We start from the raw sequence: 17,441 nt of genomic DNA, 5'->3' as shown, positions 1-17,441 counted from the left end.
GGACAATGGTCAAATATACAGTTTACCAATTACGTTTTAACATTACACAGAAACTGACCCCAGTATGTCATGACTATTTAGAATCAAGTATTCCAAATAATGCATGAGATGTGTGTGTGTGTTCTGTGACATCTGCAGCACGATCAGGGTACTTACTGGAGGGAGTCCTTGAGATCCACCAATTCTTGGCTCTCCTCATGCAAGGTTAGCAATTTAAATCCACTGATAACATGTGCATAACACACACACACACACACACACGCAATGTCCTTGAGCACTTTCTCCTTTTATTTCTCCGTTTAGTATCTCAGTATCACTCCCCTCTCTCTTGTCATGATGCAGAAATGTGAGAGGCTCCATAAAAAACCCCCCATGTGTTTTTATGTGGCTGCTCTTTCTACTCCTTTTTCCTAGCATGTCGACCAGAGCTTTAGTTTGATCAAGAAAGGGAGGAGCTACCAAAACAATCCAAGTTTTTTTTTGTTTTTTTTGCGTACAAAAGCATTGACACCGATTAGCTTAATGTGCTTATTGTGATTATGTGTAATTTCAGTCATTACACAATAAAACAACAACACCACTAACAGCTTGCCACAAAATGCCACAAAAAAAATAAATGTCACATTTAGCATGTTTGTTATATATGTGTGTGAAAGAAAATGCCACTGCATGAAGCTCTTCTTGCTGACAGTTCATTTTGCGACGTTTATGATACGCATTAACTTTCTTGCTGAATAAATAACTAAATGGTTAGCATCAAAGCAGATGTTTTTAATGCAGAATCAACCTTCTTAATCAGCATCAGACATATTGATATTTCAAGATCGATTGGCCCATCGCTCGTCCTCTCTTTCTTCCCTCCGTCTCTTCTCCTGTCTTAGTTTTTTTGAACGTCTTCTCTTGTTTTCACTATCTTTCACCCTCCATTGTTTCTTTAATAACGCATCGTAATCCTGGATGCGTGAATTAGGTTAATGCCGGGGGAACAGGTCACATAAACAATATATTCTCTCTCTCTCCTGCCATCTCGCTCTCGTGCTCCGTAAGCATGGACTGTTCTTTTAAGCACTGCACACCCGGCTTCATTTGGTAAATTGATTGGGAGATTTGTGTGCTGAGTGGAAGATAAAGCCCCACGGGATGAGCGGAGGAGCCGCCACCATTAAAACTGACAGATGTCAAACACGCAAACACGAATCGCACGCTAAGGGGCCACAGTGGCGTGTCATTACATTTATTTATTGTATTTAGAGGAGGAAACCAAACGAAACCTCCTTTTTCCTCTTCTTAGCGACTTGCATTAAACATCGAAGCACAGCCAAGTACCTCAAATGCGCAATTTAAAAGGCATTATACTGAGCACTTGACTCATGTACAACAATTTAATGATTCAAGGGAATGTTTCGATGAGCAGTTCTTAAAGTTGAGAACAAATCGGGCTGAAAAAAATCAATTAGGGAGAATTTGAATTTACTTTTTGGAAAATAAAAGCCGTTAATATGTTATTGGTGATCTGTTTAATTATGCATGCCATATTCCCACCCATATGTTCCTTTGTAAGAGTGAAAACAGAGGAGGCAGGAATGAACATCCGTGTGTGTGGGGAGGGAGATGGATTCACTTTACTAGCATTGGCTGGACTGCCAACTTTAATCCGGGGTTTTAATCTTGTGAAAATTTTTCTGTTAAGTATGTTGCAATATGTCAGTGTAATGGTGGAATCGTTGACATGCAGATTCTTATTATTATTGGAGACAACCAGTAATCAAATATTGAGAGTAGGTAGGATTTTTTGCTCTTCTTTAATTAAAGAAATTTAGAAAGGAAGAATTCAAATGACATTAAATACTTTTATCAAAAGAGACACTGGAGTCATTTATACAAAAGCTTTATGTCAAATAAATGATTTTTAGAAATGATGACTTTTGAACTTTCTAATCATCAATTTCTTTTTTTACTATTAAACACCAAAACACCAAATCAGCATATTAGAATAATTTTTGGAAGAATTTTGGGACAATGAAGACTGGAAAATTCAGCTTTGCCATCATAGAAATAAACTGCAGTTAAAATATATTGAAATAGAACACAGTTATTTTAAATTATATTTTACAATTCATACCTTTTTCACTGTATTTTCGATCAAATGAATGCAGCTTTGATGAGACTTACTTTTTAAAGGTTGCGCATACAAAAACTGTCTAATGCTGGTTGTTGTGTCTATAAAAAAGTATTTACATCTACATGTTTCTCTTTTACCCACGTAATGTATAATGAATGTACTTTTACGCAAAGGTCAAGTTGAGAGAGTTTTTTTAAGTAACGTCTGACTAACCACTGACACACCATGCTGTAGTCTCTCTCTCTTACGCACACTTACACACACGCACACACACACACTTTATAACAGACAGGAACAAACACATATGGTGGGCGTAATGTCTACAAGTGGTCGACTCGGTAGCTCAGTGGACTGTAGCCACGCCCCTCGGCATGTTCCTCTGCCAATAGGATTGGGTGTGTCTACAGCCTGACTTGAGTAGATTTCACAAAATAAACCACAGTGTTATGACTGAACCATCACTGTTTCACAATCTGAAAGAATTCATTTTAAACTCTACATTAGGCCTGTTGGAATCATTTCGAGTCGTGAGGAGGATGTTTGCATGAGCGCATACACGTGGGTGTTTATAGAATAGGTGGTTTGAATAGATGCAATAAATCTGAGCATTTATTTCTGCTACGCAAATCTTTTAGATGGATTGCGTTAACGACCAGTGGATTTACCACAACCTTTCTAATCATCTGTGGTTACTAGATACAAAATTAAACGAATGAATAACAGTTTAATTCAGACTGATTTGCTAATGAATCATTAAGACCGGATTGAGAACCAGATCGACTGATTCATCTAAAAGAATGACTCAAAGAAATCATTTGTAATGTTCAATATGTGAGCGTGTTTTACTCTACAGAAGAGCAATATCCAGCTGATTAAATATTTAGAGCGGGGCGCAACTACAAAATGCATCTTCACTTCAGACATCTCCGTGGCTTTCCATTACTTTTTACTTTTTTGCATGCTTGATAAAAAAGATTTTAAATTCCCAGCTACTTCCGAAATACCCTGAAATTGCTTTTTTTGGTCTAAAACAAGGCTATACTCTCACATCCACCGATGCTCCGATATTAGGCACTGAAACATTTGTAGCATGCTACCACCAGTAAATGAAGGCAATTTTATAGATGCTTGTGATTGTTGCACTCTACACCCTTAAAATAATATATTTATAGCTGCGAGTGCATTATTGGGACAGATGAGATGGATGGGGAGAAAAAGCACGAGAGGGAGAGAAATCAATTTTGTTGAAACAGTGACACACTGCACTTGACTGATATCTTTAACCTGCTCAAGAAAACACATCCTTATTAAAGCTACGGCACACATTTAAACACACGAATCAAAGTCGGATCTGGTAATTCTCTATCCGCGCCGCAGCATTTTTTATTCCTGCTCAACATAAAAGTAGAACAAAGGCTCAAACGCTCAGCGCTAGTTTTACGCCATCACCCTCTTTTTTTTCCCTCTCCCTCCTCGTCATTTTCTCCCTCTTCTGTATTCTCCTGTATTCTCCTTCATCACTCTCTCCACAGGGTGTCTGGAAGAAGGCGAGGAAAAGACAACAACAAACGACTGCATGTCAGACAGAATGAATGGTAGGAGAGAGAGAGAGAGAGAGAGAGAGAGAAAGTGAGAGAGAGGGAGAGAGAAACACACCCAAACAGGAGCAGGAAGGCGCTGAGAGGAGAAAAGACTGAATCAGCATCCACCACAGCAAGAGCTGCTGTCTAGATCACTGCTTCTCAACCGCTTTCGGCTTCAGGCTCAGATTTTACATTAGAACACAGACTGGCAACCCAGCGCAGACCCAGAATTGTTTATGAAGCAAAAGTAAATGAGTCTTCAGGAAAAAAAAAAAACAGCGTTAAATGTTATTAATCTGACCTATAAACCGATAATTTTGCTGCAGTACATTAACCAGAGGCTCTTCTTTGTAGATTGTCTTTTGAACTTTGGTGGCCTTCTGAACTTTTGACTTTCATGCCAATAATTCACTAAACAAAGCACCAACCACGTTTGTCCTCACTGAAATTGAACCCGTACCAGTATGTAATGCCGTCTGGGTCATATTTTTTATTAGCTTGTGTAATTTTGTTCATGGTTTCTGAGGATGAGGGCATTTGGATACATTATCCTTTGTCATGCTGAACTATAATTCTAATAGGTGATAATAATAAAACTGAACATATATAAAATGTTTGAACTGAACGGGGTTTTTTTTTTTTTTCTGCTGACGTCACCAAGTTCATTTTCAGCTGGTAAAAATATCAAGTATCAAATCTAGCTTTTAAAGTGCCCCTATTAGGCCATTTCCAATATTACCTTTATATGTGAATGTAAACGACCTCCAAAGTTGTAAATCCGAAAGTGCACGATATATAAAGTTATTGTCTCCCAAAATAAAGAAATGACGCTGTACAGCCTAAACGAGTCGTTTGAATCCCATTTCCGCAATTCCCGCGTATTTTATACGTTGGCAGACTGCGAACAGTAGTTCACCCAAAAATTAAAATCCGGTCATCATTAACTCACTGCCACATAGATCCAAACTTGCATGAATTTGATATTTGATATTTGATATTTTCAAAGATATTTTGAAGAAAGTTTATAACCAGCCTGTTTTGGGTCAACATTGACTTCCATAGTAGGAAAAAAAAAATACTATGGGAGTCAGTGGTGACCCAAAACGGCCTGGTTACAAACCTTTTTCAAAATAACTTCATTTTTGTACAGTTTTGGATTCCTTTAAAGACTCGTACCTTTACATGCAGAGGTACTGATATGAAACAGAGCTAGCATGGTCACTATTAAAGTTACGTAGATTTGACATGAAGACATGAACAAATATGAATAGCACCATGCATATAGGTAAATGTACTATATATGGCAAGCAGATACACTAGAGCTGTCAAACAGCCAGTCATCACTGTCAACACATGGCTTCATGTCGCGTTAGACTCAATCTGACATTTATATAACCTGCTGTAACACAAACACTGCGTCTAACCAAATCCAAAAGTCATCACACACGTGGCTGGTTATGTAGCCTATTTGTATAAACTGACGTTAAACATACAAAGAGGGCAGTTTAGCAACAGCCTGGAATAAACAGGGCTAAACAGGAATTTACTGCGTAACGATGCAGAGAGAAGCACAGTGGCATTTCAATCGTGAATTAATTTGTGGTTTTCAAATAACCCTTTAAACAACTGGACAGTTCTCATTCACTTCTACGCACTGGTACTTTTATTTTATGTCTCCCTTGTTCAAAATGTTGGACCGCTTGGCTTCTCCTGCCTTTAACAACAATAAACAAATTTCTAGGATAAAAAGTCGATGTTATGAGATAAAAGTCATGAAAGTCACAATTATGATATACATATGAAATATGATAAGTCATAATTACCAAATAAAACATTGAAATGATCAAATCAGTAATGACTTATTATCTTACTGTCAACTAATTTTAACTTAGTAAGTCATAATTCTGGCTTCTTATAGCAAAATATGACATAGTATCTCTTGTAACATAATTTTTACATGGATTTCACCTAGATTTCATGCCATTTTTATTTTAATAGTAGTAAACACTAACAAATACAATACTTCTGTTCACTGTAAACAGCATATCTATCGTTTTTACATTTCTAGCCTAACCTCGTTTTTTTTAAAGCATGCTCATGTTATATATATTTAAAATAAACATGATTTGCCTTGACATAACTTCATATTAAACAGGCGAGAATGACTAACAAGAACATCCAAGAGGCTGCTTTAGCCTCAGTCCTGAATAAATCTGAGCTAGTCCATTGATATTAAACAATCAGAGTTCTTGTGTAGGTGGATATTTTTTTATAGACCGTGTATATCACTCAAGATACTTTTAGAATGTGTGTGTGTGTGTGTGTGTGTGTGTGTTTAAAGCAGCTCCCAGAACTCCGTCGCCAAGACTGTCTCACTCTGTCTGCCTCCTGTCTGTCTCTCCCTTTCCGCCTCCACTTTCTCCCTCCCTCTTTCTCCCTCTCTTCTTCCCTCACTAAACTCACATACTCTCTCTTCCTCAGTGTCGCTCACACACTATGCTTTTTCTGTATGTCTGCCTCATTCTCCTGTCTGGAGTCAGACTCTCTCAGTGTCTCTGCTCTGACACTCCTCTCCTCCCTCCCTCCTCTCTCTCTCTCTCTCTCTCTCTCTCTCTCTCTTCCTCTAGCATCCGTCCCCTCCTCTCTTCCCCCACAGTAAGATGAAAAAACGAGAGAATTAAACATGAGCTGCCTTTGAACAGACAGAGAGAGAGCATTTGGTGCAGATGGGTTTAATCGTTGCCGTTCTTGCTAAAACAGCAACAACACACACACGCGCACACACAAAACAAAGAATCAGAGAGGATAGGTAAATGTGTTTGACATTGACTGAGAGTACATTTGTAGTTTCTGGCGGCTGGAAATGTGAGTACGAAGAGCAGGGTTATGCAGTTGTGTGTGCGGAAAGCAGGCAAAACCCTCTCGTTCTCTTAATAAAATACTGATGAGGGCTTGGATTGCTGAATGTCCTCTCTATCTCTGTCTCTCTTTTCTCTCTGTCTCCTCCGGGTACAAAGCACAGAAGCTGACACAACAAGGCTTCTTTCTTATACACACTGAATAAAATTAAAGGAGGCATTTAGTCTAAGACCTCCTTGTCAGTTTCATTACAATAAATCAAGATATCATTTGTGTCCCTAATATGAACTCGTCAGTAAGAGATATAAAGGTTTTTTACCTTTAAGATATAAAGGTAGTTGTGTAAAATAAAATAAAATAAAATAAAATAAAATACTTATGCGTGCTGTAATAAAAGGCTGTTTTGGTATATATTTATGAGAAATATCATAAATGATTTAAATTATATTAACTGTAGGTTTTTCTATTTGTATTTCGTTTAAATGTGTTATGACTTTAGACATTCTGAGAGTAATTGTGCTATTTAAAAATGTCAAGTTGATTTTGCGTCACCCATAAAACATTCTCATTACATTTGATTTAATTTGTCTTTTTTAGCACTTACATGTTATAGAATATATGGTAACACTTTACAATAAGGTTCATTAGTTACATGAGCATGAACTAAAAATGTACAATACTTCTAAAGCATTTATTAATAAATGGTTCATGTTAATTCCAGCATTTGCTTGTGCATTATTAAAATCACAGGTTGTGGTTATTAACACTCTGAACTAACATGAACTAACAATGAACAACTGTATTTTTATTAAGTAACATTAACAAAGATGAATAAAGACTGTAATGAACGTATTCTTTGTTGTTAGTCAATACATTAACTAATGTTAACAAAGGACTCCTTATTTTAAAGGGTTACTGAATATATTAATTAATGCATACATCAAAAGCAATCAATCACATCACAGAATAAGAATCTGTTGTGAAGTTAATGGCTCTGAAGGATTCACTGACTCACTGAGCGTCACAGAAAGGTTTAGACTGTTTTACGAGTCCCTTTGACCAACTCATAAAAAATAAAACAAAAAAGTTCACCGATGAGTCATTAGTTTAAAAATCCAGCATCACGGCTCAAGTTTTTAGTTACACACAGGAAACAGTGAGGTGGACTCTAATCAGATGACATCTAAATCTCATGGCTTTTGCATTTGTGGCCACACATTTCCATCATAGTCTGGAGTTTTGCGCGTGACACGTCAATTCAAATTTGAAATGAATACAGACATCTTAACAGCCTTCACTAGCTGATATTAAATGGTCCTGTGATGTAAAACTAAATAAAGTATAGAAAATTTAAGTCATAAAAGCTGCATTCACGAAAATGAATGACTAAAAGAATGAGCAAATCATTCGAAAAATTCATGTTTTTATATGGAGTACTACATCACTCAGGACACGTCAACTTTCCAAATATAAAACAAGCATGGCACAAAACCCATAGATAACATGTGGGGAAATGTGTGGCAGAAGTGACCTGCCCTCCCTTTGTCTGTCTGTCTCGGCATTTCTCTCAGACACATTTATGTACAGCTGACCCACTTAGAGCTTTTAAAAATGGTTAAAATCATTGAACGTGCCCAAGCAGAAGAGAGGCGCAAAACAAGGTTAGACTCTCCACCCTGCTGGGAAGACTGCTGTGGATGTGTGTGTGGTGTTGGTATGAAATATTTTCTCCCGTGCATATAGCCAACTCCCCCCCCCCTCACACACACACACACACACACACACACACACCATTTCAGCCTTGAGGGAAGGACATGAACACACAAACAAGAGCGACACATACAATACATACTAACAGGGCTGAGCAGAGATCAGTGTTGGTATTGTTAACTAAAATGAATTAAATAAAGGTATAATACAATAAATTATAAATATTAGATGGAAACATTTTATTTACTAAAACTTAAAGTCTACATGAACCGGAAGTTTGCAACAGATTTTGACTTCCGTTTTGTGACATACTTCCAAGAAAAACAGAATATAGAATGAGAAAAACAGGGCGTTGCTTGTTTTTTTTTCTAATGAATTGATTGGATGTAGTAAAGTGGGCGTTTCATTCAGAAATGAACACAGTTGAAGAGGCGTGGTTAAGGATGTTACGCTCATGCCCAAGCCGACAAACTGATGTCATGAAAAGGAGGGGAGGAGCATTCTCACATTTTGATTAAAGGTTATGAAAGCAAACTTTTTTTTTTTGTGGATTGAATTGCATGGATGAATTGTTCACCACAAAAATAGCAATGTGAGCTAACAAAATAAATATAGTATATTTTGATTTCAAACGTATTTCAGTTGCAACATTTATATGTCATACTAAAGTGCTAACATTACTACAACATAAACTGATATAAGAATTATTACTGGGCAACGATTACAAAATGTAAAATATATATATGTATATACAAAAAGTCATAATTTAAGCTACATTAATATATACTATAACAGTATTTAATTTATACTACAGTAACACTGGTGGAGATTGTTAATTGCAGAAGATTACTTCAAATGTACAGTTATGTTTTGTGTAAAGTATACTTAGAATAGATGGCTGTAAGTTGATATGAAAAATCTGATAAGAATATTTTTATACAAAAATTTCTGACTAAATTCTTTCAAAACCGAATCATGTTGAATGTCAACGACGCCATATTTCATGAACTTTTAGGAGAGATCAAAGCTGAAACTATAAAGAGCAGAGGCAGCACAGTTCCTCAACCTCTATAAATTCAACTCTCTCCACCACTCAACTACATCTCCATTTCTCTTTGACATCACTCAAACACTTTCATTCTGACCTAACATTCACTGAGTCACTTACACATCAATTTGGCATAAGAAGAGGAATAACATCAAAGATGTTTGTAGTCACATAAACCAATCGGCCAAAGCCACACCTGAGGTTCTCCAGCAACCATTTAAACACACAGAGAGGTGGAGCTATACTTCTATGACAGCACACACCACAGACACAAATCAGCCATGTTTATAGCCCAAAGGTTTCATGTGAGAAAGAGTGTGTATATTCAGTCCATGTGGTCAAGTGTCCACTGCTGCTGTGAGGGCAAATAAACCTCTCTCTCTCTCTATCACACACACACACACACACACACACACACCTCTAGGGTTATCCAATCTGTCACACCAAGGCACAGAAGACAGCAAAAAGGGGGAGAAAAAAAGCACAAAGAGACAAGTGAAAAAAAAAGAATTTGTCACCAATGTCAAAAAGGCAAGTAGAGGAAAGGATAAAAGATTTTTTCATATCTAGCTAACTGGAACTGACTACAAACAGACGGCAAGATGAGGAGAAAACGTGTTTGTTCTGAAATCCCACCTAGAAATTTACTTTCTCGACGTTTAACAAGTCTTGTCCCCATCCTCTCTCTTTCTTGCTTCTTTGTGGTTCTGGGATTTTTACAATAAATTCATCGCTCTGAAGATTTTTCTTACTTTCCCTAATTGAGGAGTGTCAGAGAGGTTACAATAATAAAAAAGGCAATCTCACTTCTGCTTTTGAGCTCAGAGACAAACAGACTTCCTCCACAAACTGTAAGCACGACAGAGAAAAGAGAGAGAGGTGTTCAGTAGGAGGAGGGAATCCCCACTTGAGTCAACGACTACGAGAAAGATACTCCTGCTGGGAAAATACCTGTGTTGCTGTGTATTTCTTGTGAATCATGAGTCTTGATAACAATCAAACTTTATTTATGCTCCTTGAGGAAATAGACGTAAATGGTGTGTTTATTAAAAGAAGCGTTTTACCAAAACAATTACAAAACGCTATTAAAAGGTATGTTTATTAATAAGCTTTATATAATTACATATGACATATTTCTACATAAAGTGTATTTATAATATGCAAACACTATATACTTAATAAAAATCTAAACTGTATGCAACAGATTTAAATACATTATAAATGTTTATATGTTTATAAATGTTAAACTCAATGCAGCTTCAGTTAACTAGTAATGTTTAATTCAGAATGTTAAGATTAGACGGACAAAATCATTGTGAGTTGAGTTGTTAAATGTCATTTTGAATAACTCTGATTGTGTGTGTGTGTGTGTGTGTGTGTGAGTGTGAGAGAGAGATAAAGAGAGTGAGAGCCAGTTACTTTGGGGGATAGAAGTTTTGAGTCCCTCTTTAGTTTGCAACCATGCATGCCAAGACACTAAAGAAACCGGCCCCCTTTTCTCTTTCTTTCTCAATCTCAGTCTCCTCTAAAATTCATTATCTTTTATTGGAGTGATGAAAGAGGACTACTGGGCTGAAAGAGGGGGACTCTGTCTTCAAACAGACCGCCACGCAGGGAGACAGAATGCACAGCGGTACTTTGAAACTCTATAGTCACACACATTTACACACACTGCCTTTCTCTCTTTAGCACGGATATACAAACACACTCACACACAAAAACACAGTCACAAAGCTTTTGCTCTTTACTGCATAAACAAACACACACTCTCGCTTCAGAGCGAAAAAAGAATAAAACTCAAGTTTTCTCTCAGGTTGCACAAAACAAATAGCTTAAATGTGGCTTTTTTTCTTCTCTTTTTTTAATTTAAGAAATTAACTTTTTAGACATTACACACTATCAAAGCAACTAAAAAACATTTTTTGGCCCTATCCTAATTAACAGAGATGGGCTAAGCATATTCAGCCTCTTAGCATGAATGCTAATCACATACAAAGACTCACATTCCTTCACTCTCTGTTCAGCTGTCCATTCAATTAACCTTTGGAGCTTCCTAACTGCCCCCCTTATACACACATCAGAGTCGGAACACCCACTCCCCTCCCTTCCCATGGTACACACCACAGGGTGCCCACTCCATCTTTTAGAAACAGTCTCCCCCTGTATGAAGCGAGCATACCCAAAGCTCCAGAAGCTGATGGAAAAACCAGGCATGTAATTCTCTCTTCTTGTATATTTTGACTTTAATTGCATAATTCTAGAAGCCCTGTCTAATGTAATTCCTTTTTTCAAAGTGCTAAATCATTTGTCGACTCTATAAAACAAGAATCATGAAGACAACACAGATGCATCACAGTTTGTGGAAAAAAACATCTATTGTCTGCGCTTAAAGGGAGAGAAATTAAAATTCTGTCATTAATTACTCACTCTCATGTCGTTCCAAACCTGTAAGGCCTTTGTTCATCTTTGGAATACAAATAAAGATATTCTGCCTAGACAGCAGTGAAACTACCTTGTTCAAGGCCCAAGGAAATGTAGTAAAGACATTGTTAAAATAGTCCTTAAAATTGTTAAAATGGTTCTTTTTTACGAAGCTGAGAGAAACCTTTTTGTGCTTTGTGCAAAAGGAAAAAAATTTTTTTTCAAAAGGTATTGGTTACACTTTATTTTGAAAGTCCACTTTAGACATTCTACTCACTATAAGTAACTTTGCAACTACATATCAACTAATTCTCATTAATTCTCAAGTATATGTCTACTAAGTCTCAGAGTAGACTGTTAGGTAAGTTTAGGATTAGTAGTTAACAAAGATTCTCATAGTCAGTATGTTGTATGTTGTGGTTCCATCAAAATAAAGCATTAAAAAACATTAAGCAGTCTACTAATACTCTAATGATATGTAGTTGCAAATTTACTTACTGTTAGTAGCATGTCTAAAGTGGACTATCAATATAAAGTGTTACTTTGTCGTATAGACTATACTACCTTTCTGAACCTTGACCATGTCTGTTTTGTTGTTAATACAAGTTCAGAAAGAACCCAGATTTCATCAAAAATATCTTAATTGGTGTTCTAAAGATGAACAAAGATCTTGGAATGGCATGGAGTTGAGTAATTAAATGCCAGATTTTTTAGTTTTGGGTAAACTAACCCTTTTAAAGTAAAGTGCCACCTAAAGTGATAAAGTCGCTAAACACATTGAGTTAGACGTCAACTTAGAAACCACTACTCTTGAACTTAATGAAAATCATTAAACTCATATCAAAAGGTGAGTTTTATACTAGCTGTCTGACTTTGTGAAAATATGTTTCGCAATGTGACATTTTACGTACAATTTTAACAAGCAAAAAACAGTACTCACATCTCTGCAGTGAGGCACGATAGCACCAGCAGGCATCCCTCTTTGCATGCGCTGTGGCAGAAGATGCCCATGTCCTGTGGCTGAGGTGGGCGTTGTGGGTTGCATGCTAGCATTACGGTATCCTCCCACAGCCAGGGGACCAAGCTTGGCCACAGAGGGATCGGGGTCAAAATGTCGTAACGGCTTGGTGTTGTTGAAAGAGTATGGTTCTGGACCCATACCACCTGTGGTGGTCTTGTTTAGTTGCAGCTGTGAGGGTTTTCCCTGCGCCTGCATTAGGAGCTTGAGGCTACTGGGTGGCTGGTTGGATGTGATAGCCTTGAACAGCTGACTAGACATTGCAGGTGCTTGATTATTTTGAGAGTTGAAAAGATGTCCTTGTGTTGGAGGTTGTGTTCCTGGTTGGCATTGCCCAGCTGGACTGGGATGTTTATCTGGCCGGTAAGGAGGTGATGGTCGAGTGTTGTTTGATGTTGGGGCAACACCAGGAAGATAACTTGCCTGAGAACCTTGGATTGCAGTGCCGGAAACTCCTGGTGGGGCATTTCCAGACAGAATGCTGTTCTGGGGGCTGAAAGGGGGCTGAGCAATTGCTGGGCTGGCCAGCTTTTCTGGCCTGTAGGGCGGTGAAGGTCCAGTGGATGGGGCCGGAGCCATGCTAGAGATTATAGAACTCTGGGGGCTCTGAATATTTCCTGCTGGACTGAAAGGCTGCTGATGAGGTGATGAGTTAGGCAGTTTATCCCCTGGTCGGTACGGTGGAGAGGGACCAGCCCAAGAAGTACTCTGCTGGCCCAATCCAGACAACCCCGACTGTGCAGGTGGAGGACCCGCACTGTTGTTAGAATGATGCTTACTATTCGATGCCATCTGCTGAAGCTGTTGAGCCCGGGACACTTCATGCCAGTTGGATCCGGGCCGGCTTGATAGGGCGGCAGAAAGCATGGGTGACCGTGCTTGATTTTGCCCTTGTGAAGAGGAGGAGGAAAGGGGTGATGCTGAGAGTGGAGACGGTACTGGTTTGGAAGGATGTGGTAGAGTGTATGGTGCCCCAGCAGGACTTGGGCCCACCTGAGGGGACCCAGCTTGAGAGAAACCAGGGGACTGAGTAAGGTGGGCCTCCAGGTGCGACTGTCTTGGTGGAGATCTTTTGGGGGTGCCATTACCTTCTGGGTGGACAAAACCTCCAGCTGCACTTGCCTGGTCATCACTTTCTTTTCCTAAGATCTTCTCAATGTCAAGCTCTGGTAAAGAGGGATCAGGGTTCTTTGTAAGTTCATCCAAAATCTCCTGCAGTTCTTGTTCCACTGAAGGTGTGGCCGAACTCCCATTTGGGTTAAAGTTATTTGTCAAGCCCCCTGAGCCTCCCCCAGTGCCTGGTGTTGATCCAGGACTAGCATTTGGGGGTACAGAATATGGAGAGCCCAAATTGTTACTGTTGCTGTTCAGTCGATTAGCTTCCAGAACACCCCCCTGGTTGCCCATCCCAGAAGGGAATGGAGGCTGAGGGTAGCTGGGGCCCATGGCCAGGGTGACATCTTCCAGACATAGTCGTTTGCCACCTCCCTGGGTCATAGACGTGTCAGAGACCCCGTTTAGTGATGCAGAACTCTCGACGGCCCCAGTCAATTTCCTCTTCAGGGATCCTGGCAGCTGCAGAGAAACAGAGAGATATAGCCTTGTTATCACAGCAAGTTGCTTCAAGAAAAACAGAATGGTGACCTTCAAAAAAAAAAAAACCCACAGAAGTTTGCTAACCAGAATTGTTTAATATTATGCAACATCATTTACATTCAAATCTGGACATTCACATTTATCAACTATATATTCAGTTTTTTGGCAACAAATTGATTGTTGCCACAAGCTAACTGGTCTGTTACTGTCCACAAATGGTCTGTAGGGATCTCAAGGCTCTATCTTTCAAACACTACCAGTATGAATGCCTGTTTCCAAAATGGGCTTTTTTGGGTCTGAGCCTTCCAAGGGCCCAGCTGTTGTCCAATGGTGCCAAAAGTGGGATCATTCAGCAGACCGTTTCCATTAATGCATGGGTCAGCACCCTGAACGCCTTCTCTCTTACCCCATCCTCCCCAATTCTAGCCTTCTGGAGAGCCCTCTTAGCGGATTAAGACTAAAGAGCTGCCAATCAAAAGAGCCTCATTCACATTCAGAATGAAGATGTTTGCAAACTTGCAAATCACATAATATAAAAGACATTTCCTGGGTATTTTTTATGTGTGGCCTCCAAGGAGCTCCTATTATCAAAGCAAAGCACTGAATGAAACTTAAAACAGAATGCTAGTAAACTTAAATTACGAGTGTTCATTTTGGTCTTACAAAACAAACCAGAAAAATCAGATATTAACAGTTTCAGATCATGAGAACAACACATTTTTTAAACCTTTTTCTTTATCGTTTAAAAGACTGGTGGACTCCCAAAAGAGAAGCACCAAAATACAGAGAGTAAGAAAGAGAGAGAGAGAGAGGGGAGATGGCTGGAAAGACAGTGTCTTGGTGGATTTGAGTCCTGTGTGTTCCGTGGCACTTTTAACCTTATAGAAAAATTGAGAAAGACAAAGATAGAGAGACGAATGAAGAGAGACCTCCAAAGAAATGGATTCTTGACGGGATGAATAATTTACTGTAACATTCCAGCTGCAGAAGAATGTGCAGTATTTTTTCATTCTTGTTTCTTCTTCTGCATTCTCTCTATTTTATGAGGATCCTGACACCATTATCCATTTTTAAGCTCTTTCTCAGACTTGTAAAAGCCATTGGGAAAACCATTACAGAATATTGCCTTGTACATATCATATAGAGAAAACATTCTTGACAGCTCCCTACATTGTATCCGCCTAGATACAATACAGGAATATATAAACACTACACCTCACACCCCCTTCCCAAGAAGCTGGCTTGTGGACACTGCTAGTCCACTTCCTACAAAAGCACTCTTTCCTCCTTTCTCTTCCTTCATCCCCCCATTCCCCACCCCCTTTTTATCTAGGAGGTTTTCCACATAGATTCCTCTCTGACTAGAACAATGGAACTCTGGAGACACACCTTCCCCGGCATCGCCAAGCTGTCTGCGCAGTCCACCCTGCCGTGCATGTGTGTGTGTGTGTGTGTGTGTGTGTCTGTGTTTGAAAAAGAGACAGTGTGAACACGTGACGAAAAGGAAGAGTGTCTGTGCATGTGTAACAGAATATGAATTAATGCAGCCTTCATTTTAGAGCCTGTATTCTCACTGACACACACACACACACACACACACACAATTCTCTCTCTAATGGATGCCAATTTCACCCTGAGTAAACACATCAATACAGACACATCGACTGTCTCTCTCTCTCTCTCTCTCTCTCTCTCTCTCTCTCTGCTGGAGGGACGCCTTTCATTCGGTAGCGATCGGATTTGTCCCATTATGACTGACACAACCATCTGTCAGCAAAGATCGCTGGCAAGAGAGGGAGAGAGAGAGAGAGAGAGAGAGAGGCAGCAGACCTATCATCCACACTGCTGTGCATATTCCTCATAATTATGGTTGGTAAGGCATACATCTGATTGCATTGTTCTGATTCTCATTAAAGCTGCACTGAATACACACATACACACAGACAGACAGACACACACACACACACACACACACATGCAGGATGCTAAACAAACTGAATGGTACCGTGATGAGAGGGGATCAGTAAATTAGTGCAGTCTGAGTGTGTGTGTAATGGTAGTTTTCAATAACTGGGTTGATGAATTTAGTGGGTATTAAGATTAAAATAAAAAGCATAAAATAATACCAGAGACCAAAGTGTCAATTAGACCAACATTGTAGTAACAACATTGCAGCCACTATCACCAATACTAAAAATGATCAATAAAATACTACCTTAATCAACAAAACCAACAAAAACTACAAAAATGCATAGTAGTTTGTTTAGTGGTTGACATGATTGACACTGGATGCATGAATGATATTCAGTTCTGTTAGCAGTACTAGCACCTGTAATGCACACTCTACTAAAACATTCTAAAAGAGTTCCCAGCGTTACTTATTCAGTGGCATAGCCACGCCACCACAGAACCTACATGTGTATGTGGTAATTTAAAATAATTAATTCAGTTTGGTTCACTACAAAAAGCAGTGCATTAGAGTTATTTGTTGGGGTGAATCAATAACATATAGATCAACCAGTGTAGTCAGATTAATGCATTTTATGTATTATATATGTATATATATATATATATATATATATATATATATATATATATATATATATATATATATATATATATATATATATATATATATATATATATATGCTGTCAAACATTAAACACATCCAAAATAAAAAATATGGTATATTACGTACCTTTTATTATGTATATATAAATGCAAACACATACAGATATATATTAAAGAATATGTTATGTTTATATATGTATATATTATATATATTTACATATACTGTATGTGTGACTATTTAATATATACATAAATATACACTGTAAACAAATATATAATATATATAAAAAAATTGTATGCGATTATCACAATCAACTGTGTGTACAGCAGTAATATATATACATATGATCAGGAGAGATAACTTACATACAATATATTACAAATATTACAAATATTATATATTACAAATCTCATTTGTAAGTTATCTCTAAAAAAACCTATGTGAAATTAGTACTGATCAGCAGTAAAATGTACTCATGTCTTGTAATCTAACTATTTAAAATTTCTGCTTT

At 38.2% G+C, this 17,441-nt stretch overlaps 1 protein-coding gene across 1 annotated transcript in view; it reads right to left on the bottom strand.

Annotated features, from left to right (window-relative positions):
• The window catches only part of si:ch73-211e3.1 (mastermind-like protein 2), a 61,819-nt gene that overhangs the window by 12,055 nt on the left and 32,323 nt on the right, over positions 1-17,441 (bottom strand). The window contains exon 2 of the mRNA XM_043244556.1: positions 12,684-14,336. Coding sequence (XP_043100491.1) covers positions 12,684-14,336 — 1,653 coding nt within the window. The remainder of the gene's footprint in view (positions 1-12,683; positions 14,337-17,441) is intronic.

The sequence above is a fragment of the Puntigrus tetrazona genome, chromosome 7, assembly GCF_018831695.1.
Source record: "Puntigrus tetrazona isolate hp1 chromosome 7, ASM1883169v1, whole genome shotgun sequence".
In the NCBI taxonomy this organism is placed as follows: domain Eukaryota; kingdom Metazoa; phylum Chordata; class Actinopteri; order Cypriniformes; family Cyprinidae; genus Puntigrus; species Puntigrus tetrazona.
Note: the sequence above shows the minus strand (reverse complement) of the source record. Positions and strands in the feature narration are given on the sequence as shown.